Source organism: Coprinopsis cinerea (assembly GCF_000182895.1).
Source record: "Coprinopsis cinerea okayama7#130 chromosome 7 map unlocalized cont3.7, whole genome shotgun sequence".
NCBI lineage: Eukaryota > Fungi > Basidiomycota > Agaricomycetes > Agaricales > Psathyrellaceae > Coprinopsis > Coprinopsis cinerea.
The window spans coordinates 1,283,986-1,305,522 of NW_003307538.1; the positions used below are offsets into that span (position 1 = coordinate 1,283,986).

A 21,537-nucleotide genomic window follows, 5' to 3' on the forward strand; every position below is an offset into this window, starting at 1 on the left:
GAACACTAACTAATCCAACTTGAATTGTCCCTGGTATCTAGCAATGTTACAAATTCATATTAGCTACTAGCACTTTGAGATTCGACGCTTCCAAGATTCGCAATGTAAATTACTGCAATGTATCCATTAGCACCTCAACGGTTAAAAGGGTGGACAGAGGACGCACGGTAATAACAGTGGGCTTCTCGACGCCGAGGTACTCCTTCAACTTGCTCAACTCGAGAGCAACCTCGATCAAGCCAGCCAATCCCTCGGCAGCAGGCTTCTCGAGCTCCTCCTTGGGGGCCGAAGGTGCGACGTATCTCTCAACGTACATGCGGACAGTCGCACCCTGGCTTCCGGTTCCACTCAACCTGAACACGACACGCGACCCATCAGAGAACGTGATAACCTGACCCTGGTTCTTCGACACCGAGTGGTCAATCGGGTCCTTGTACTCAAAGTTGTACAAACCGGAGACAGTGAACGAGGTACCAGCAACAGCGGCAGTGTGGGCAGTGTTGTTGAGAGAACCGGTGGTGATGGCTTCGTTGAGGTTGGCGACGAGCTTGTTGGCGCCCTCAGAGGGGACTTCTTCGTAGTCGTAGCGGCTGAAGAAGGACCTTCCGTAGATGGAGTAGAATTCTTGAAGGATGTCGTTGATCCCGATGAGCTTGTTAGGGGATTCTTTGTTGGCGGCAGCAATGATGTTGAGCCAAGCTAAATTCCACGGGAAAGATAGACGCGCGCGAGTTAGACAGGGGTTAAGAGGTGTCATTGATGCGGTAGATATGACGCACCGACGATAGCCCAGAGACCATCCTTTTCACGGATGTGGTCAGAACCAGTACCGAAGGATTCCTCTCCACAGATAGAGAGACGGCCAGCATCCATGAGATTTCCGAAGAATTTCCAGCCTATAGATCTTTCGAATCGATGACCAATCATTTTGGAAGATTAGAGACATACCGGTGGGGACTTCGAAGTATTCGAGACCCTTCTTTTGGGCGACGAGGTCGATAGCCTTGCTGGTGGGCATGCTTCGCGCGAGACCCTTGACACCACCGTTCTTGAAGTAAGGGATGACGTGAGCCCAGTGGGCGATGATGGCCACAGAGTCGGAAGGAGTGACAAAGGCACCCTTGCCGTAGATCATGTTCCTGTCGCCGTCACCATCCGAGGCGGCGCCGAAGGGGATGTTGTTCTTCTCGACGACCTCAACCAAGCTGGCAGCATAGGTCAAGTTGGGATCGGGGTGGCTTCCGCCAAAGTCAGGGAGAGGGACGCAGTTCTGAACGGATGATTCCGGGAGACCGAGTGTATCGATGAGAATAGCGCGAGCGTAAGGACCCGTAACGCCATTCAAACCATCGAAGAGAACCGGGAAGTCCTCCCGGTGGGCGTCTAGGAATTTCTTGATCAATGGGAAGTCGAAGATTTCCTTAAGAAGGATGACATAGTCTTCGACGGAATCGATGACAGACACGTCTGATGGGCCAAATTTGGACTCTCCAATTTTGGAGAGATCGACCTATCATGAGGGGTTAGATGGAGGGCACAGGATATGCGGTTGAGGTGACACGAACGGGAGGAGCCTCGATGATCCTGTAGCTCGAGATGGTTTTGGTCCTTTCGTAGATCTTGTTGGTGACACTCTCGGGAGCTGGGCCGCCATTGGAGACGTTGTACTTGATACCGAAATCGTTGTCGGGACCACCAGGGTTGTGACTGGCAGTCAAGAGGATACCACCGTAGGCCTTGAACTTCCTGATGATATTGGAAGCGGCAGGGGTAGAGAGAATGGAATCCTTTCCGACGATGAACTTCTTGACGCCATTGGCAGAACCGATCTTGAGAATGGTCTGCACAGTCTCAGGGGAGAAGTACCGACCATCTCCACCGATGACGATGGTTTGGTCTTTGGCGTCGATGGAGTCAAAGATAGACTGTATAAAGTTCTCTGTGTAGTGCTATGGGAGAGTTAGCAGACTTCTATCGATTTGTCGATGGTGCTCACCTCCTGTTGGAAGACCTTGACACTGCAGATCCAGAATTAGCGCTCGTCCAGGTCAGTTTGATCAGTGCTTACCGTTTCCTGAGGCCAGAGGTACCTGGCTTCTGGCCGTCGTAAGGCTTGGTTGGGATCTCCTTGACTGGGAAAGACATTGTGGTTGTGGTGAGAGAATGACAAGGGCTCTGAAGGACCTCGAAGCTCTTCTTGCAACGTCGAATCGATCCGCCTAGTGATGTCAGAATCAAGCACGTGACCGTTTCCCATTTCGATCGAAGCCCTGCCTTTTCTGCTGTTCTCCCATCTGCAAAGCGCGCGTTGTTAGTGAACATTCGTTGTTGTCGGAAACGTTTCAAGTTTATCGAATCTTGTAGATGGGAGAGGGGCTGGGATCAGAAGCAAGACATTCAAGAGGCGATGAGCCGAGCAAGTTTGGAGGTCATTCCTGTGCATGAAGGTATGTACGTTGAGCAACAGGTGTGCGATGGATACCAGACTCCGACGTCGAACTGACTTCAGAGGCAGTTAGTCGGTCTTGAGCCTGTCCCGATTCAAATTAGATAAGCGCCCCTTTCACTGGCAGTCACCTTGAGCGCTAGGCCCAGCACACCCCATGTGACTGTGTCTCTGATAGGTAAACGCTCCCAAGTGGCGAAATGACGAAAGATGCTGACGCAGCGGGTCGGCTTGACGCCCAGCTGCGATCAGCCGCTGTACACGCAACTTGCATCGCTTTCCTTGCCGCCTAACTGCCACCGTTGCTCATCAACAGCCTCTCTAATTTATTTATATAGCCTCACTGGCTTGACGGAGACACATATTTTCAACCCTCAGGCCTGGGAACGAGCATTATGGCTGATCTGTTGAGCTCAAGTTCAGCTGCGACATCCAGTCCCGTCCATCTTTTGGTTTTGATTCATGGAATGTGGGGACACCCAGGGCACCTCGCTGAACTATCCCGCGTCGCCCAAGAAACTCATTCGTTGCCTGCTGCAGACGGCACACGACTAGAGGTTTTACTGGCGGAGACAAATCGTGAAGATTCAACATATGACGGCATTGACTGGGGCGGAGAGCGTGTCGCCAAAGAGGTATGTGCGCCACGTTTGGGTCGTGCGCCGGGGAACGTCTTAAGTCATTGACAACGACTTGCAGATCTATGACAAAGTTTCTGAGCTTGAGGAAACTGGTTTTAACGTTGTCAAGTTGTCCGTGACAGGATACAGCCTGGGCGGCCTGGTTGCTCGCTATGTCGTGGGGTGAGCCGCTCTTGGGCGATATGTATCAACTTGTCCACCCTGCTTACACCGCGAATTCAGCATCCTCATGCAACAAGGCTTCTTTGACAAAGTGACGCCTGTAAACTTCAACACTATCGCAACACCACACATCGGTCTTCCTCGGTATCCTTCATGGCTGTCATCAGTGCTCTCGACCCTCGGCCCTAGACTTCTCTCTCGTACTGGCGAACAGTTCTACTGTGCAGACAAATGGTCTCCAAATGGAAGGCCATTACTCGTAGTTATGGCTGATCCTGGTACGTCTTATTTGTTGGTAGTAAAGTGTCTTTGTTTACCCGCGGTTCTGAAGACAGGATATTCTACCAGGCATTGACTAAATTCCAACGGTTGGGAATCTACGCTAATGCGTGAGTGCTTATCTTTATCCTGGCTCCATGCATCATTCTGACCTGTCACATACAGAGTTAACGATCTCACGGTGCCCTATGTCACTGCAGCCATCGAGTACGAGGACCCCTTCGCAGAACACGAAACTAACGGGATCGAAATGTACGCTATCGTTCTCATCAGCCCGCGTATAGCGTCCTGACATTAAAACCAGCATTATGGACGACGAATACGACCACGTAATTCGAAGCCATACATTACCCGATACCCCTCCAGCCCCTCCTGTCAAAGCTGTAATACTATCCAGGAATTGGTTCCAAGGGTTTAAACCTCGTAAACCAATCCTACCTCCCGCCCTCCAACTACGCTTTCCCCTGAACATCGTGAGTCACCGTTTGACCCTACCTTCCAAGCTTATGTCTGAAAGGCTTTCCTTAGCTTTTGTATACCATGCTCCCAGTATTGATACCCACCGTCATTTCCATCGCTCTCGTCCGCTTCACACTCGCTTCACACTCCTCACGCGCACGCATAAAAGCACTTGAAAAAGAATCCCGTTCTTCGCCCTCCTCGAGCTCCGAAAGTCAACAACAACGCCTCGTCCATATCCTAGCCGAGCTCGAGCAACAAATGGAAGGCACCATTGCTGATATCCTCGACGACCCCAACCCGACACCTTCCTACCGTCCTCCCGTCCCTAAAATTAGACAAGGTGCACACCCCATCTTGACGCCTCATCAGAGGAAGATTGTTGGGTGGCTGAATACACTTCCGATGGAAAAGACACTGGCGTTCTTCCCGGATGTGAGGAACGCTCATGCAATGATTATTTCGAGGGATGTGAAAAGGTTCCCGGCACATAGGCTGGGCGAGAAAGTTATCAGACATTGGGCAAATTCATTGGCCTTTTAGTCTCCGTCTTGGTTCTCCGTGGATTATTTATTGGTTAGGATCCCTTGCGATTATTTTGGGCATTCGGTAGTTAAATGTAATCCTATATAATACTGTAATTGTGATTAGTACCGGATGGTTTCTGGCCCTTTGATTCGTCGCAGACGTGGTGGTGCGAGCAGGTGCCAGTTATCCAGCTGCCCGAGGGGCTCTGTCATCGTCCGAGGCAGGCGGCGGTTTCACGATCCCACTCTGAAGCATCGTTCGAAGTGTCGCATCAGTACCTAGCCTCGGAGCCCTGAAAGAGAGGAAGATCTGCTCGTCAGTATCAAGCCTTGGGTCTCCGAAAGGCACAAGGACTGTAGCTGACGACCAATTAAATCACTTACAAGATCGTTTTAGCAGCCTCGGTCAAGACGGATCGGCTACTCCATTCGATTTTGTCAATACCAGGTAGGTTGTCTGCCCGCGTTGGCCCCAGGTTGAGTAGCACGACAGGCTTTTCGAGTTCTAAGGCATGTTTGACTAGTCTGGTTTGCGTCGGAAAGGGTTCGGAATGGAGGTGTAAGAGGGATTTAGAAGGGCTGCAGGGTCTGGCTCATACCTGAAGGCAGAATACGTAGCGAGCGTCGTTCCTATTAAGAGTAGCTTGTCGGAGGCCTCGACGTCGCGGAACCTGAGAAGAGGGTGGGTTAGCACGGTCGATGTTGCAGGTGAAACGAGACTGACGATCGCTCTTTAACTTCTTTTGCAATGGACTCCCCGAAGAACACGACAGCGGGTTTGTGCTAATAAAGGTGTCGGTGAATTCCAAGCCCACTGGTCCTCAATGGAGATTAGTAACTAACCGTCGACGACCTGTGACCTTCTGCGAAACAATGAGGGCATTCGGGGACTACGAAGTCCTTGTACGAGACTCCCAAATGTTCGATGGCGACCTGGAAAAAAGGGTCGGTTCCACGGGGTTCTCGTTGTGGGTACAGTGACTGCAGAGGATGTACACACGTCTCCGTCTGGATTAGTCCGTAGTGGCTTCTGCAACCTTTCCGTTTCTTGAGCAAACTCGTGCCATTGTGGGTTGGCTGCTGAGAGCATGTCTTGGAATGTGTTGCGATCTATGGCGTGGCCTCGTTGGCAATGTACGCGCTAATGCGTTTTTTCAGTGGTTTGAAGGTGGGTGGATAAAAGGTGACACACATGAAGAGTGCCGTGTAGTTCGAGGATGTGTCGGTTTATGCGGTCGCCAGTCCAAGCGGGATCCCCGGATTGTTGAAGTGCCTTGTGATGCAGTCCATCTACATTCTGCGTGGGCATAAGAAAGTCTCTTTTCTGATGTAGTTGGAATTAAACCCACCTGAGTGATGAGCTGGGATACGTGCCCGGAATACGATAGGGAAGCCAGAGCGAAATGGGTGGTGTTGGGTTGGGCATCCCTCACGGGTGGGTAGCCGAGATACGAGCGTAACCTGGATAATCTTCATTGTGTGCAAGTCAAGGTGTATTTCCTGGACTCAGGCTTACCAGTATCGCTGTCTAAATTTGGTGAGCCGGTGGATTGAAGACATAATGAAGTTGGCGCACCTAAAGTATTGGCCCTTTTCGCTCTCGTCTATCAGTTCGTGATAGAATATAGGCCTAAGAAAGCTTGAACTTCTGTACATTCTTCCAATTTTTCAAGACTGACTTGTAATTCGGGTTCATGTACCGACCATCTGGTCCTCTATAAGCTCGAATCCCCGAGTCAACGCTGACTCCAGCGCCTGTCAAAACCGTTACGTTGCCTGTCTTCAAAAAGTCGCATAGTTTCGCAATAGCCTCTTCCCTCGAAATCAAAGGAAGAGAGGATTTAGCGGCAGAGAGGATGGCCTGGGGAATGTGTGGAACTGAGACTCGCATGTGATGTGACCGTCGCGGTCAAAATGGGCAGCCACCGGCTAATTGCACCGTAGAACGCCGTTGTTCACAGCGCCTAAGCTGCCGCCACCACGGATTCCCCATGATTACCGTCCAATTTTAATCTCGGACTGCGACGACGACAACTTGTATAACGACGACGAACATGAACCCACCACCGATGAACCCCTCTACAGTACAGACTCCTGGATTCGCGCATTACGCCGTGGCTTGGTCGCCATTTCATACGAACCGTGTTGCTCTGGCCTCTGCTGCCAACTTCGGCCTTGTTGGTAATGGACGGCTGCATCTCGTATCCGCCAACCCAGGTCCCAGCGGCCTGCCCATCCTGGGCATAGACAAATTGTGAGTGAACCTTGTCTTGACACGGCGATGTTCCTGGTTGAATCCTCAAGACGGCAGCTACGAAACACAAGACGGATTGTATGATGTTGCGTGGTCAGAGATCCATGAAAACCAGTTGGTTACCGCGTCTGGGGATGGTTCAATACGGTTGTGGGATGTTATGATCAAGGTCAGCGCCTTCTTTGTTTTTGTGAGCGAGTGGGTCGCTGAGAGACAATAAGTAGGATCTGCCCATCCGAGCATGGCAGGAGCATACCCGGGAGGTCTTCTCGGTTGACTGGTCGAACATCAAGAAGGATACCTTTGCATCGTCTTCGTGGGATGGCACAGTTAAAATTGTATGTCGCTATCATTCAAGTCTTCCTTCCCTTTGCTGACGGAGTACAGTGGACACCAGAACGCCCTCGTTCGGTGTTGACACTGCAAGCACATGGGTCATGCGTCTATCAAACCATGTTCTCCCCTCACCAGCCTGATTTGCTGGCTTCATGCTCTACCGATGGAACCATGAAGATCTTCGACCTGCGTTCCCCAGCCTACATGACAGGACCTGGAGCCAACTCCTTTACCGACCCTATTTCAGCAGCCGTCCTGACAGTTCCCGCTTCTGGGACAGAAGTCCTGACATTGGATTGGAACAAATATCGACCTATGGTCCTGGCAACTGCCGGCGTCGACAAAGTAGCCAAAGTCTGGGATTGCCGCATGGTGAAGCTTGGAGAGGCTCCTCAAGTCGGGGGTGTTTGTGAGACTCAGCTTCTTGGCCACGAATATGCCGTTCGAAAAGTCCAATGGAGCCCTCATCGCCCTGATATCCTGGCAACTGCGAGTTACGACATGACATGTAGAGTGTAAGTCTGGTCTCTATAGCCCAGTTGCATTTCCCCGTCTCTAATTGTTCTTTCGCCGTTTAGATGGACGACCATGCCTACCCCGGGACGACCACAACTGTTGCACATCCACGATCCTCATACAGAGTTTGTGGTTGGCTGCGCATGGTCCCTGTATGAGGACGGTCTGTTAGCGAGTTGTGGATGGGATGGCAGGTTAAATGTGTTTCGGGCTTAATCCGACCGGTATACAGAGATCGACTTCCAGTGTATGTACCAAGCTCATTGGAATCTGACTGATGTCCGCTTTGTGGTTGGCGGATAAAAACCAGCCCCTTATCAGTGACGACAGGAGATTGATCCGGTGTAATCAGATAACGGAGAAGATAAGTATAAAAGTGCGCATGCTCCATTGGCATGTGCCTCCGTACAAATTGGACACATTCCATGGCTTTCGAGTTCCCAACCGAGGCGACCCTTTCCTTCCTGACATTCCGACTCGTTTCCATATACAAAAGACCTGGAGACTACTTCAGTATGTTTCCACGTCCCCCGAGTTCTGGAATGGAGACTGACAACTGACTTCTTGAAACAATAGGACGTAGAGATTGAAGTCGCATCCCTGTTACCAAAGCATCTCAAGAAATGGAGAGAATCCAGATTAAAGGGAGAGACGAAGCATGCCCACCAGGTAATCCCCAGTTCCCCCTCACTCACTTTGTGAGCATGTTTTGAAGCTCAATCAATCTCTCACTCAAGTTTCGTCATCTCGAGACCTCGACATCGATGAAGATGTCGAAGACATCCTTTCCGACTCACTGGGATCCATGTTTGGCCTCCAGCCAATAAACGTGGGATCTCCAGGATCTCCCTTCACGTACCACTATACCGGCATCCAGGGTTCCTCAAACTATCCGCCCACAACAATTACCCTTCGCACTCCAGACACCCAGGCTGCGAACTGGAATCTGCACGCTTCTTCCATCTGGGTGTCTGCCCTATATCTGGCTGATCACATCGACCGCCTTGACTTACCCGCCCATCCGTATTTCACCGCGGATCCCACCGTCTCTCCCCTCCGCATCCTCGAGTTGGGGGCTTCAGCCGGCCTTCCTGGGATCCTGACTGCCAAGCTGTTCCCCAGCGTATCTGTCACCGTAAGCGACTACCCTGATGACCAACTGATCAAGGCGTTATCTGGTAATGTAGCCCTCAACGATGTCGAACGGAATTGCCGTACGATCCCCCATGGATGGGGATCGGATGTTTCCGAACTCCTCGACGGCGGGCTCGGCTTCGATGTCATTCTCGCTGCTGATACCCTGTGGAATTCGGAATTCCATCCCCTGCTAGTCGGTTCCATCGCGAAGGCTTTGAGACCGTGTCCTCATGCGAGGGTCCATCTTGTCTCTGGGCTACACACGGGGCGGTACGCGATCCAAAGCTTTCTACGGAGGGTTCAAAGCGCGGGCTTGGCCGTGGACAGCATGGCAGAGTACGAAGCCAAAGGGACCACCGAACGTGAGTGGGATGTTGAACGAGAAGGGGAAGATGACGGTGAACGTCGACGATGGGTGGTTTGGACGGTCCTCAAGTGGAGCTCGCTCAACTGGTCTCACGATCAAGGCGAACAATTACAATTGTGTTGCCGCAAGAGTGGTGAGTACGACGCGCGCTGATATCGATCATCAAGGGCAACAGAATGACTAAAAATAGAAACAGCACGATGATTGACATATTGACATATTCGGACACACGCGAGGTACACGAAACAATAAGTCCATTCGATAAAACTATGGATACAGAGAAACGACGATTTGACAGACAGGAGACACCGGAACTCGGAAGACAGCAGACGAGAAGGAAAACACAATTGTCCGGAGCGGGGGAATCTTGGGAGCAGTTACAGAGTTACGGATAATAATACAGGACAGTCCTTGGCTTGGTTCTCTTCTAGCATGAGGCCTTTGAATACACTCACGTTCTCACTCATCCATTTTCTTTAGATGGAAGCGCCGAAGCTCATCAGGAAGACCTCTCGCATTCCGTGACGCGGTTCCTGCAGGGTAATGTGGTTAGGAGGGATAATCAAAATTCAAGCCCGACGCTGCTTACCAGGAAGAAAACTATGTTGTCCTCGGTGACAGACATCACCTCGACGACGGCACCTCGCGTGATGCTGGTCGAGAGCTCTTTGGAGAACTCCTTGGGCACCAAGGCCGATTGGGGACCGACATAAGCCCAACCTCCTCGTGTAGATGGGCGATGCTCAGGGTAAGCTGGGAACTCGATGGTGCAGATACGGGTGGAGTAGCCTCGTCCTGCTGAGGAAGGCGCGTCGGACTCGAGATAAATGACTCGATTGCCAACGACCTGTGGGCTGCGGACGACCGGGAGTGCAGGCACATTTCTGATGAGGCTGAAATTGGCTGAATGGACCCAGGGAACATGTCGTCGATCCGGTCGGCTGGTAGGCCTGAAGTAAGATTCGTTAATCATGAGCCATTGCGCCGGGCCTTGAGGGTCGGATATTTGTTTGGCAGTAAGTACTAGAACCCGAACGAGGGGATCTGAGAAGAACAGGGCCCTTGGGTTCGGAACGCCGTCAATAGTGAGTGTCGAGTTCGGCAAGAAGTTGAGTTCTGCGTTCGCCCAGTGGGATGGTAGCTCGTATTCTCGTTCAATAAAGACCCGAGGCAGGTCCATGATGTTGTAAAGGTGGATGACCGGGGTTCCTTGATAGACTTTGGCTCCGAGAAGATATTTAACGCTCAGGAAGTGGACGTCATGCTCCTCCATCCACTGCGGGTGTCCGGTTAGTAAATCTAGATCGATTTCGAAGGTAATCAAGAAAGTCACTAACCATGGCCCTGAAGGATCGCCAATCCAAAAGGAGTTGCTTGGCGGTACCGTTGGCAAACTTCAAGGAGACCGCAAGCCTGGATCCACAAATGGAGAGGGTCATCTTCTGGATTGGCACTTGTACCTGAACCGGACATTCATAGAAAGGTGCTGGTGCGTGTGGATGCTTGTCGAACTTCCAGATATCTCTAATCTTCAAGCGTATACCTATCTGTCCAGCAGGACCACTAGAGACGACAATGGTTAAGCAAATGGGAGAGGTCAATGGAAGGGAATCACATACGTGATCCCAAAGCCGGAAATAAGTAAGCCTTGGGACGGGTCAACGACGACAGCATCGGACTGTGGCGCAGTCCCGTATTGGACATGACGGGTCTGGGATGGAGGACGATGGAGTCGAGTGGAAGGAAGTTCTTGAAGTTGGAGAGCATGAGCGTTGCCGTGGATGAGGAATTCAGCGGAGACGGTGAAGAGGTTTGCGCTAGCAGGTAACTGGAGTTTCTGCTCAGCAGTCCAATTAAGCACCGGCCAATCACGTCTATAAGCGCCGAGTAACTGGAGGCGGAGCTGCGGGGGCCTCTTGACAAGAGAAAGGACCCCGTCCGCCATCCCAGAAACGGCCAACTCGAACTTGTAGCGCAAGTGTTGGAAGTGAATTACTACGTCATACACGCGTGGAAAGACCTGGGTGTTTGAACATGAGGAAGAGAAAATGATTATACCGATGCAAAGGACTCACCTTGCAGGTACGGTACAGGGAGTTGGGGTCAAAGTACTCGAGGATGGTAATGAGAACGTCATTGGAGATGCGGTAGCGTCCGGTAGTTGGGAGTTTATGAGGCATTTTGTTGGTCTTTACCACCCTCCATGTTGGATAGATTTTATAGTCCTAAGGTCGTCGCAAAGGAGGGTCTGGCAAAAGAAAGGCTGTACTGGTTAGTTCAATAGTCAGACCATACCAGCCCATTGCTACGCGATCTCAAGGGCAGTCCATCTTGTTCTTTGCGACAAAATGTGAATAAACCGATTGGATACGCGGCTGGTTGGTAGGACAAGTCATTGTTGAAAATTGTAGTCTTTTGTGGATCCAGTAAACGCGTTACAACTTCGCTAAACCGGCTGTCATGTCAACCGCTTTAAGTTCAAGATTCGAAAATAAGTTCAGTCAAGAGAGAAAAAACTTACAGGTTAGACGCGTGAAAGCGCTATTTTGCAACAATAAGAGCCTGATAGCGGGGTTTCTGCTGCCGCGCTCGTGGAAGACGAATACGGCAGGTGTGACCCAGAGTTAGGGAAATGATGTTCCAAGTGGAGATAAAAATAATAGACAGCTGGGGTTGATTGTAAAAAGTCAGGGTTGCGATGGCATTCGTATTTCTGAAGCAACGACAAAGCTTTTTTAGCGACTTCGATTGCCCTCGAGGCCCTCGACGACGAAAGGTGGCTTACCAAAAGGGGTATTTGATCGATCGGCCTGTGACAGAAGCGATAGCTCCGCTTGCACCGCCACATCCGTTTCGGCACGTGGCGATGAGACTGCACTTGGCAGTTGCTCAGCAAGCAGGGCTGAGCACCTTGCTCTGAACCGTCATTATGGTTTGCAAGAAGTGCGAAAAGGTGCGGTTTGCCTTCTTTCTTTTTGTTATATTACGTTGCTAAAGACTATCCTTGGGCGCTATAGAAACTATCCAAGGTGGCCGCACCTGATCCATTTACGGCTAGCTCGTCCAGTATCAAGGATGGCACCCGCAAAGTTGGGGAGAACAAGCTGTTGAGCAGGCCTGGTTCCTCGAAGAATCGTTTCCAGGTGCGTTCTTTTGTATATCCTAAAGGACGCCGGACGCTGACAGTCTCTTGCACTAGCCGTACCAAAATAAATGCAAAGATTGTAAACAGCCATGCACTCAGAACAAAGCGAAGTATTGCCATGGTATGGCTGTCCCCTCTCTGTCGAAATCCTCTTCGTCTGACACTCTCCATCAGGTTGCGCCTACAAGAAGGGCCTTTGTGCGATTTGTGGCAAGCAAATCCTCGATACAACAGGCTATGTCATGTCAAGCAAGTAAATGATAACCTACCTCGCCCTATCGCTCTCGAATTCATTGCCGTGGGCGCTATCCATCTCTCGTCACCTCGTTGTAACACCATGCACGGATTCATTCCCCCACTTCTCCTGATGTATCCTTACTTATTGTCACATACGATAGATACCACGAAGCTAATAATGTACACAAGATTATGAGAAGATAATTGGGCGGCCTGCAAGTCATAAATACGGAAAACTGGATAAGCAAAAAGTTCGTGTCGTCTAATCGTCAAGTTCCTCCGCTGCCTTCGCCTTCGCGACTGCTTGCTGTCGCTGGTTGTAGATCTCTTCGTCGATGGTATTTTTGGTGATGAATTTCCAGATGTGAACGTGCTTGGTTTGGCCGAAACGAACGACACGTCCGACAGCCTGGGTTTCGTTGGCTTCGTAGACTTCGTTGCTCGGGGTGAGCAAGGGGGAAAGGAAGATGACATGGTTTGCATCGGTCAAGTTTGCACCGCTAGCGCTTTCATCCATGACATTCAAGAGTAGGACACGCTGCTCGCTACCCAGTTTGAAGTTTTCAAGGCTGTTGGTCTTATCCCTGACGCCACCTTTGATCTGCAGGTAGCCAATGCCATGATACTTGAGACACTCGCCCACTTTCTGGATTAGGTCAGGGAATTGAACGAACAACAGCACTCGGTCGTCCTTGGGAATCCGGTTCCTGTTCAGTGTCAGAGGATGGTCTAACAAACGAAGAAGAGATAAACGTACTTGATGAGGTCAACTATTTTTTCCAATTTCCTTCCGAAATGCTTTCCGCCACCATCCCGCTCCTCGTCATCCTCTCCCAATTCGGTGGCCTTGACAATGTTGTTGACCCGAGCAGCGCATTTGCATTTGCCAATGGCTGCATACACGCACTCCTCTTTGTCGGCCCATTCCTTCACACAAGCGTAGCAACCCTCATGCCCGCACTGCGAAAGCACTGCAGAGTCGGCGAGAGTAGTCAGCTTTCCGCACCCAGGACAGTCTACAGGCGGTCGCTTGCTCTTCTGGGATTGGATGTCTCGAACGGCGGTGATGAAGCGAAGGGATCGAATTCGACCGGTCAACTCCTTGGCGACACGGCGGATTTCGTGGGTCTTCTCTCGATGCTCCCAAACCTTCTCCTTCACCTTCTCAGTTAGCTGGACGTCCGATTTACCCCTGACCGGTTTGGGAGTTGCGACGTTGGCCTCGTCGAGGAGTTTGTGGATCACATCAGTGGCATCTGCATCATCGACACCCTCGGTTTGGCAGACCCGAACCCATTCGTTGAACATGGACTCCGTTCCGACATTTCCCAGGGCCTTCTCGCGCGCCGCTCCTTCCTTGATGGCCTTCAGGAGCGAGGCCTTGCAGTCCTCGAGCTGCTCCTTCCGTTCCTTGACAAGGGCATCGCAAGCTTTCATAGCGTTCTCGTTCTTAGTTTCGAGCTCAAAGTGGGAGCAACGCTTCAGAAGGGCTTCCTCAGCAGACCTAAGCGGCGTCAATAGGCAATTCAGCTTAAAGATGTGATGTTCCCCTTACTTGCTCTCTCCGAGAACCTTGTTGAGACGCTTCTCTCGGTCACTCTCGTTCTTCCTGCCTCGTTTGATGGTCATATCAAGGGCTTGAAGGTGGTGCAGCAGTTCGTAATAGATAGCCCGTTCGGATGCAGGGAGGATGACCTCTTCGATATGCGTGCTCGAGGGTATCTCGTCAATCTCGGCGATGTTCTAAAGAATCGTCAGTGCATTGAACTCGAAAGAGGGGGCGTGATCCAACCTGTCTGACGAACTGGTCCAAGAAGCGTTGCCCGACTTTGTGGCGATTTGCGTGCCATTCTAGGCTGTGGACCTCCCTGAAGGAGTGGAATCGCTCGACATCTGGAACGTGCAAGGTCAGCATATACACCTATGCAGGGTTAACAGCACTGACTGGTTTGCTCCCGACGACGCTTCTTCATTTCCGTGGATTCACCTTCGCCATCATCATCGACTCCGAGGTGGAGGCCAAAGAGGACAGCCATCGTCTTCACGGCGGGGAAACTGTGCACAGGTGGCGTACCGGAGAGGATCCAGGTGCGGTCTGCGGTGATATTTGTTACCATGTGGTACACTTTGCGGTCTCCGCTCTCCAGATAGGTGTACTCGTCGATGACCAAACGCGCAAAGTGGAACATCTCGAGAGGAGGACATTGCATTTGTGTCCAATCGCCCTTGACGACCGCTGAGCCCAGCTTCCAAGGATCAGTCATCTTTTTAGGTCGCTTTTCTTTAACGGCCGCCTTTTTCTTGCCCTTTTTAGCGGGCGCCTTGGAGGGCGCTTCGTCAACATCCATCCCGTCCCCATCCTCGTCCATATCAGCATCGGTTTCGGAGCCTGAGGCCGCAGTGGCAGTCTTCTTGCCCTTCGTTGTCTTCTTGACCGGTTTCTTCCCTTTGCGTTTCTTGTCGGTGTCTGACTCGTCTGAATCGTCGTAAGAGGACATCTCTTCGTCTGACTCCTCCGGAGAATCTGACGCCTGATAATCGGACTCCTCGTCATCACTCTTTGCCTTCTTCTTCGCCCTCGCCTTCCCTTTACCCGTCGGTGCCTTCCCGCCCCTCGCCGTCTTCTGACGCTTCGTAGGACGCTTCTCCTCTTCCTCCGAGTCGTCGTCCGACAATAAAATGACAGGCTTTGCAGTGGCACGCCTGGGTCGCTTCCTGTTGCCACCACTGTCGCCATCCGAGTCCGCCGGTTCGGGGGATACACTGGGAGAGGACTTGTTCTGCCGCACCTCGATGACGACTTCGGGAATCAAGCCTGACGGATTTCGAGAGGCAGTCCCAGTGGAAGGTCCATCGACGGGCTCTTGCTTCACATTGTCCGTTGGGTTTGCCTTCTTGATCGACCTCTTGGTCTGAGTCCCTGTTGCACCAGTGCTACCCTCCTTCCCCCTCCCCTTCTTCTTGGCCTCTTCTTTCTCGGCGGCTTCCTTGTACTGCCTGCCCCTAAGACGTTTTGCGGCAGCGAGGGCGGCTGCCTCCGCAGCAGCAGCCTGTTCAGCAGCGACTTGCGCCAAGAAGTTAGCATGATGGCAAATAAAGTTAGCAAGAGCACCTTACTTCGTTCCGGAGCTGCCTTAATCTCGGTCAAGACAGCTTGAGCGCCCTCGTCTTGCAATCGCTCAACCTGATCTGCAAGGGCTTCCATAGTCTTCTCGAGATGGGCGACGAACACGCGACCGTCGGAGCTAGGGAACTCGTCGACACCCGCAAATTGGCTGAGATTTCCAAGGTAGATGCTGCTCCTCTGGACGCTGTAGGCCCAGATGATAATGTCGGCCTCTTGTATTGATTCAATGGTCTCCTTTTTAAGGTCATTGACGTCCTTGATGACGAGGACTTTCATATTCTTTCTCTTGATGAACTTGTTCACTTCCCCGGCCCACTGGGCTGGTAATTGGGCAGGAACGATAATGAGGGTTGCCGATGAGAGGATTCGTCCGTGAACCTTTTTCCGTTTCGGGAACGTCTTCTTAATCTTGTCCGCAGTGCAGTCAATAAGGCCCAGGGTGATAGCCGTTTTACCGTATCCAACTTGGTCAGCGAGGGCTCCACCAAGAACACGGACAGGCCTCTCGGCCCTTCCCTCGGCCCTCCAACCCAGAGGATCCAGGATAGCCTCCGAAATCTCCTCTTCGATGAAAGGAGGGGCGTCTTCGGCTTCCTGCCTGAGCATCCACGCCAATGATCGCTGTTGCTCGGGCCTGAGAGGTATCCTGAAATTAGGAGGTTGAGAGTGTGGTTTGTCGTCTCTGTTGCTGAGAAGGCGGAATTTACGGCGTGTCATGTTGGCAGCAGGGGCATAGTTCGTGTCGAGTCGCCATGAGAGAGTAGGCTTGCTATTCCGATTCTTTGTAGGGAGACGGGAAAGCGCGCGGTGGAGAAGAGATGGAATATTGATGCCAATACGAACGTGGGCGATGCCCTCGGAGTCGAGTTGAAGCTGGGTGACGAAGGGACTTGGGCGACGTTTCAAGCGCCTCTCGTACTCGCCAGCTTGGACGGGGTCCTCGATAGGGACAATTTTCTGCCCATTTTTCACCCATTGCAAGACGGGGGCAGTGGGAGCACAACGCTCACAGGCACACTCGAAGTCTATAGGGAGCTCCAGGTGTTGCCAGTCCCTGAAGTTGCCTCCAATGTGACGGATTCGTTCGAGCAACCAAGCAAGGGATTTGAAAACTCCCCTCTCGTGGACCTTATCGACCTCGGCCCAGTGACCTCTTGGCCATTGCTCATCAGCATCCTGTCCCAGTGGAACTGCGCAACTGAGAAGGGCATAGGCATGCTGGCAGGCGTCATTGGTCAATGCGAGTGTGAGAGAGCCCTCGGGGACCCCGTAAGTAGCGTCGCGTGTGGCTGCAGCCTGTATCTCGTATTAGTTGAAGCAGTTAGGAAATCGAACAAATAGTCTCACCTTCAAACCGACTGCAGGCTGCTTCACCCACTTCCACGGCAGATACACCCGTACCTTCTGCTCCCCCTCTGTATCGGACTGTCTCCAGGAAGGATCTAACTTGCAAACCATGGGCCGCGTCTCTCGGTATTCAAGACGTCTGATGATGCTAGAGAAGACGAAGCAGTCCTCGGAGTCATTGGTACGATGGGGATCGAATAGCATGAAAAGCGGAGGGAGTCCTTCGTCCGCAGCGGTAGGGACCTTCTTGTGGAGGGCGCCGTTGGCGGTACCGCATCTATCAAGCAAGACATATTCACCAGAGATGTCGCGGTCGAGCGATTCGACGTGTTCCTTGGGGACAGACATCTTGATGGATGAGAAAACCTTCTTGTCCTTATGAGCGGCACCCATGAGACCTAAACGAGCCTCCCAGGAAGGAACCAGTTCGCCAACGCCCTCAATGGTGATCATAAAGTTAGCGGGGGCAGGAACGGCAAACTCCCAGACGCCGGAAAGAAGACTGCCTTTGCAGACGAGTCGGGCGACTGGGTCTTCGAGAATTCGTCGAATCTCGGCTTTGGCAGGTTCGTCCACATTGGGGAGAGCAAACAATCTCCACTCTGGGCGTTGGGGGTGCAGGATGAGTTCGAGGGTCGCTGATCGTGATTGGAAAATGGCACTCCAGATTTCTTGCCGTTTGAGTTCAACGAAGTGGATGTCGTGGTCTTTGGTGTTAAGAACGGCCTGGCGCCAGGTGTTCCACAAGGAGTCCTTGACCTCTGAGCCCTCCCGCTCGCGTAACTGGTCCAGAACTCCCTCGGTGATACCGGAAAGAGCAACGGACATAGGAAGGGCTGACTTGATGTCCTTGGCGAATTCGGATGGGTGGGTGCGAATGTCGTCGCAAGGTTCCGTGTTGTGTTCTGGGCGTCCGCCACACTTTTTACAGAAGGTGGTAGAGCAGTCCTTGCAGCGGAACAACTTCCGTTGGGTCATATCCATCCGACCTTCGCAGACGCAAAGTCGCGAGCTACGACTGGCATGAGCCAAGAGTTCTGCCAGAGTATGTTCTTGGGTGGGGCTGAGGTCGAGGGTCTTCCTAGCCAGCTTCTCTTCTCCCAACACTTCAGCACGCGGTTCGACCGCGGCGGGCACTTCATCCACATCCATGGCCTCGTCTTGAACCCCTTCCAAGTGTTGCTTCATCTCGTATGTCTCCTTGTCGTCTCCTGTCTTCAAGAGCTTCTTGCCGACAACCAATGCAGCCAAAATGCATGCGCCAACCACCGTGGACGACATGGCATTACCAGCCAAATCGGCAAGCTGATCTTCGTTCTCTCGCGTCAACAAGAGCTTGTCGATTGGAAGGCCTTGCATAGAGAGAGCTTCAAGACCGACCATAGGGCCTCCTCGGTTGGTGATGTATGGAATCATGGATGGGGTCAGGCATGGACAGATGCCAACCTTGTTCGAGCCGATAGTTCGGTCCACATTCTGGGACAAGTTCCACACGACTCTGTAGAAAGAGTGAGAGAGAGGCATCGCAATAAGAAACTGAGCACGAACGTCTTATAGGAAGGGTCAATGCCCTTGGCAGCGGACCGCAGCAAACTGATGTCCATCAAATCCCAAACTCGCTCAACTTGCGCAACTCCCCAATCGTTCCAAGCGAAGTCGGGTAATTTACAGGATCCACCTAAAGGAAGGCTGTCAATAACGAACGAACTTGCTTCGAGAGAAGGAGCATACCATCATCCCAACTGGTCAAAGGTCTCTTGTTGCCCAACTCTTCTTCTAAACGTGCCCTCTGATGTCGTGACTCGCATCGACTCCAGTCGGTACGTCCTGTCCTACGGTCTGGAGCACCATAGCTCTCCTGCACTAGCTTCTGTCGCGCGTGATGGATGCGAGGGTCGTCTGAAGGAAGCAGGAATGCGTCGAGCGTCGATGATGCTGGGCGCTTAAGCCGACCGGTGACCAACTCCTTCCACTCTTCTGGTAACTTTGAATTCACCTTGTTGACTGCAACAAGGTAGACTCGGGTTCGGGTATGGGGGATGTAGTAATTCTTGGTGTCGACACGTGTCCAGCAGGCACTGTAACCTTCTCTCTCGAAATAGGTCTGGACCTTGTCCCATGGTGCTGAGCAGACGTTCTCGAGGATAACGATTGGGGGGCGGTGGTTTTTCACCCACGACATCATGCCGCGGAAGGTTCGACCGGATTCTCCGCCCGCATCGATATCTTGCTTTTGGTTGTTGAGATTAGAGTAGTCGACACAGGAGGTTCCTGCGACCAACATGTCGACATCTCCCGGGACGGGCACGAGAGCACCGTAGGCGGTATGACTGGAAAACAAGGGTTCGTCAATAAGTGTAACGCGTCGCGAACTGCCAGAACCACGTACGCTTCGTCGTCGCCTAGTTCGCAGACATCGCGGAAAAGAATGGGGGGTTGGAAGTTACGTTCGATGTAGGCCTGCTTGAAAGGCTCAATCTCGCACGAAAAGACGTGTTCTACTTCGAGCTTGATACCGTGTTGATCTTCAATGGACTTTTGGATGAGTTCCAAGGCCAAGAGTGGGGATTCAGTGCCAGAACACATAGTCGCGACGCGTAGTTTGCGCCCTTGGACGCGTTCAGTAACATCCTTGATTTCTGGGATTTTGCTAACGAGATCGTCGAAGATAGCGGGGATTTCGTTGATTGGGGGTAGATCTGCAGGATCTGCGGCGGGCGGTTTGGCCGCCTTGGTAGGTCGTGCAGGCTTCTTCGCGGCCTTTTTTCCCTTCACAGGCTTTTCTTCCTCTTCTACTTCATCGTCATCCATCTCGACGTCGGATAATTCAGTCGCCTCAGTTGCTGTGTCGGGTACGTCAGCCTCAGAGACTGGTTCGCTCGTTTGGTGGTCTGTGTGCGCGTCATCGTCGTCGCTGGCGGGCGCTGGTTGACGACTGCTGCCTCCAAAAAACGATGTTATAGACTTCTGTCCCGAAGGACGCGAGCCAGCTGCTTTTCCTCTCGCCATGCGCGCTGGTGGCTACTTGTCGGTTAGGGTTGAGGTGGAACGAGTCGGCAAACACGTTCCAGTGACCGTGACAAAACGCGTCCCATCACATTCACACGGCGCGTTATGATTACTCGTGGGAAACATGTCAGCACCGCCGTGGAGTCTCATTAAGCTGGGACAGGCTTGGCTTTCCTTCCACCTATAAAGTAAGTTCGACGATTTCTTGTTGTTGGCTAGTGGTTAACAGTTTTGGACGATGAAGACGACCGCAGAAATGACTGGATTCAAAGATCGAATAAAGCGCTTCTTCGGAGAAGATGCCTTCGAATGGTTCTCAAAACACTACATCGTCGACTGGTAAGTCCCATGACGAACTTAAGACTGTCGCCTTCATTTAGCCACAGGTCAGGATAACCGTCGCCATTATATGGGCCATTGCCTTTTATACCAAAACCATAACAGTAACTATACGGGATTTCTCACCGACAGATCCGTTAATCCAGTTCGAGCATCGGAAGAACCAGTGAGGGCTAGGGTTCGACTTTGGTGCAACTGAAGAGGATTCTGACGCTATGTTAAAGAGTATCCTCTCCTTTCAATCAATTCGTCGCCCTACTGGCTCCATCGGCGGTGGTCTTTGCTGTTGCAGTGCTTAAACGCTCTCTAATGGACCTGCATCACGGTATCGTTGGGCTTCTGGTCACTCGGTACGTAGTTCTCCGATTCTTCGAAGACTATGATTAACCCATACCACAGGGGGCTCACTGCTGCTATCATACGTTTCATGAAAAATAGGATAGGTGGCAACAAATGTTTGCCCTGTTGACAGCACATCTAACGAATGTACAACAATCAACAGGTCGACTTCGTCCCGATTTCATGTCCCGTTGTCAATGGGACGAACTTTTGAAGAAGTGCACTGGGTAAACGCCACTTCAGACGTCTTCTCAACCCAACTCAATCTTGCTCAGGAAGGAAAAGGACATCACGGAAGGACGCAGGTCCTTCCCTTCCGGTCACTCTGCCACTGCCTGGTCCGGGATGTTCTACTTGTCCTTGTTTCTTGCAGGGCAAACCGCGGCTTGGTGCTTCTCGTCAAACAGACTTGCTCCGCGATTGTTGTCCAGCAGAGTTCTACGCTTCGGGATCACCCTTGTTCCTCTCATCTGGGCATCTCACGTTGGGCTGAGCAGAATGGAAGACAACGTAAGTCCTCCGCTGATCAGAGTAGCTTCGATTGTTGATTAAGAGTTACTTTTAGAGGCATCACAAGGAAGACGTTATCGTCGGAACCTTCATCGGAATCCTAGTAGCCACCATTTGCTACTCCATGTTCTGGCCCAATCCACTCTCCACCAAATCTTTCGCTGTCGAGCGATTCGGTCAACCACGATACCTTTACGACACAGAAGCCCCCTCTCGAGATGACCGATTCCAGTTCGAACTTGCCCCAAGAGAAGACCACGAACATTCGAATGCAGTGTAGTCGTCAGCGAAACAATTGGTTGAACAAAGGAGGGCAATAGGTATACATGGCAGTCATGCTACTGACAGAAATTCCCCGGG

General features: G+C 51.8%; 9 protein-coding genes across 9 annotated transcripts; 5 read left to right on the forward strand and 4 right to left on the reverse strand.

Moving 5' to 3' along the window:
- Positions 1-109: 109 nt before the first annotated feature.
- Positions 110-2,145, reverse strand: CC1G_00866 (phosphoglucomutase; the record flags this gene model as incomplete). Its single annotated transcript, XM_001831267.2, has 6 exons — positions 110-699; positions 780-896; positions 949-1,510; positions 1,566-1,949; positions 1,997-2,018; positions 2,069-2,145. The coding sequence occupies 6 exons, from the start codon at positions 2,143-2,145 to the stop codon at positions 110-112; spliced, it is 1,752 nt and encodes a 583-aa protein (XP_001831319.2).
- Positions 2,146-2,811: 666 nt separating this feature from the next.
- On the forward strand, positions 2,812-4,669 carry CC1G_00867 (lipid particle protein). The gene is made up of 7 exons (XM_001831268.2): positions 2,812-3,081; positions 3,146-3,249; positions 3,310-3,527; positions 3,554-3,638; positions 3,694-3,780; positions 3,833-4,001; positions 4,057-4,669. Exons 1-7 carry the CDS (start codon positions 2,842-2,844, stop codon positions 4,528-4,530), a joined length of 1,377 nt encoding a protein of 458 aa, XP_001831320.2. The 5' UTR covers positions 2,812-2,841; the 3' UTR covers positions 4,531-4,669.
- Positions 4,670-4,698: 29 nt separating this feature from the next.
- CC1G_00868 (hypothetical protein) lies at positions 4,699-6,430 on the reverse strand (the record flags this gene model as incomplete). Its single annotated transcript, XM_001831269.2, has 11 exons — positions 6,194-6,430; positions 6,091-6,144; positions 6,031-6,042; positions 5,864-5,975; positions 5,707-5,811; positions 5,515-5,655; positions 5,358-5,447; positions 5,239-5,297; positions 5,114-5,185; positions 4,899-5,039; positions 4,699-4,807 (listed from the first exon to the last, which is right to left on the reverse strand). The coding sequence occupies exons 1-11, from the start codon at positions 6,403-6,405 to the stop codon at positions 4,699-4,701; spliced, it is 1,107 nt and encodes a 368-aa protein (XP_001831321.2). The 5' UTR covers positions 6,406-6,430.
- A 138-nt stretch (positions 6,431-6,568) lies between these two features.
- Positions 6,569-7,836, forward strand: CC1G_14826 (peroxin 7; the record flags this gene model as incomplete). The annotated part of the gene is made up of 5 exons (XM_002910801.1): positions 6,569-6,768; positions 6,826-6,958; positions 6,993-7,106; positions 7,156-7,619; positions 7,683-7,836. 5 exons carry the CDS (start codon positions 6,569-6,571, stop codon positions 7,834-7,836), a joined length of 1,065 nt encoding a protein of 354 aa, XP_002910847.1.
- A 407-nt stretch (positions 7,837-8,243) lies between these two features.
- CC1G_14827 (hypothetical protein) lies at positions 8,244-9,277 on the forward strand (the record flags this gene model as incomplete). The annotated part of the gene is made up of 2 exons (XM_002910802.1): positions 8,244-8,289; positions 8,358-9,277. The coding sequence occupies 2 exons, from the start codon at positions 8,244-8,246 to the stop codon at positions 9,275-9,277; spliced, it is 966 nt and encodes a 321-aa protein (XP_002910848.1).
- A 323-nt stretch (positions 9,278-9,600) lies between these two features.
- CC1G_00870 (hypothetical protein) lies at positions 9,601-11,304 on the reverse strand (the record flags this gene model as incomplete). Its single annotated transcript, XM_001831271.1, has 5 exons — positions 9,601-9,657; positions 9,714-10,400; positions 10,462-10,687; positions 10,744-11,144; positions 11,200-11,304. The coding sequence occupies 5 exons, from the start codon at positions 11,302-11,304 to the stop codon at positions 9,601-9,603; spliced, it is 1,476 nt and encodes a 491-aa protein (XP_001831323.1).
- A 749-nt stretch (positions 11,305-12,053) lies between these two features.
- On the forward strand, positions 12,054-12,526 carry CC1G_00871 (hypothetical protein; the record flags this gene model as incomplete). The annotated part of the gene is made up of 4 exons (XM_001831272.1): positions 12,054-12,077; positions 12,142-12,267; positions 12,324-12,390; positions 12,444-12,526. 4 exons carry the CDS (start codon positions 12,054-12,056, stop codon positions 12,524-12,526), a joined length of 300 nt encoding a protein of 99 aa, XP_001831324.1.
- Positions 12,527-12,768: 242 nt separating this feature from the next.
- On the reverse strand, positions 12,769-19,791 carry CC1G_00872 (DNA repair protein rad8; the record flags this gene model as incomplete). The annotated part of the gene is made up of 10 exons (XM_001831273.2): positions 12,769-13,213; positions 13,264-14,010; positions 14,062-14,249; positions 14,299-14,399; positions 14,452-15,570; positions 15,624-16,929; positions 16,981-18,478; positions 18,529-18,658; positions 18,712-19,310; positions 19,370-19,791. 10 exons carry the CDS (start codon positions 19,789-19,791, stop codon positions 12,769-12,771), a joined length of 6,555 nt encoding a protein of 2,184 aa, XP_001831325.2.
- A 454-nt stretch (positions 19,792-20,245) lies between these two features.
- On the forward strand, positions 20,246-21,457 carry CC1G_00873 (lipid phosphate phosphatase 1; the record flags this gene model as incomplete). Its single annotated transcript, XM_001831274.2, has 7 exons — positions 20,246-20,328; positions 20,381-20,494; positions 20,553-20,678; positions 20,728-20,771; positions 20,831-20,894; positions 20,943-21,177; positions 21,233-21,457. 7 exons carry the CDS (start codon positions 20,246-20,248, stop codon positions 21,455-21,457), a joined length of 891 nt encoding a protein of 296 aa, XP_001831326.2.
- Positions 21,458-21,537: the final 80 nt, after the last annotated feature.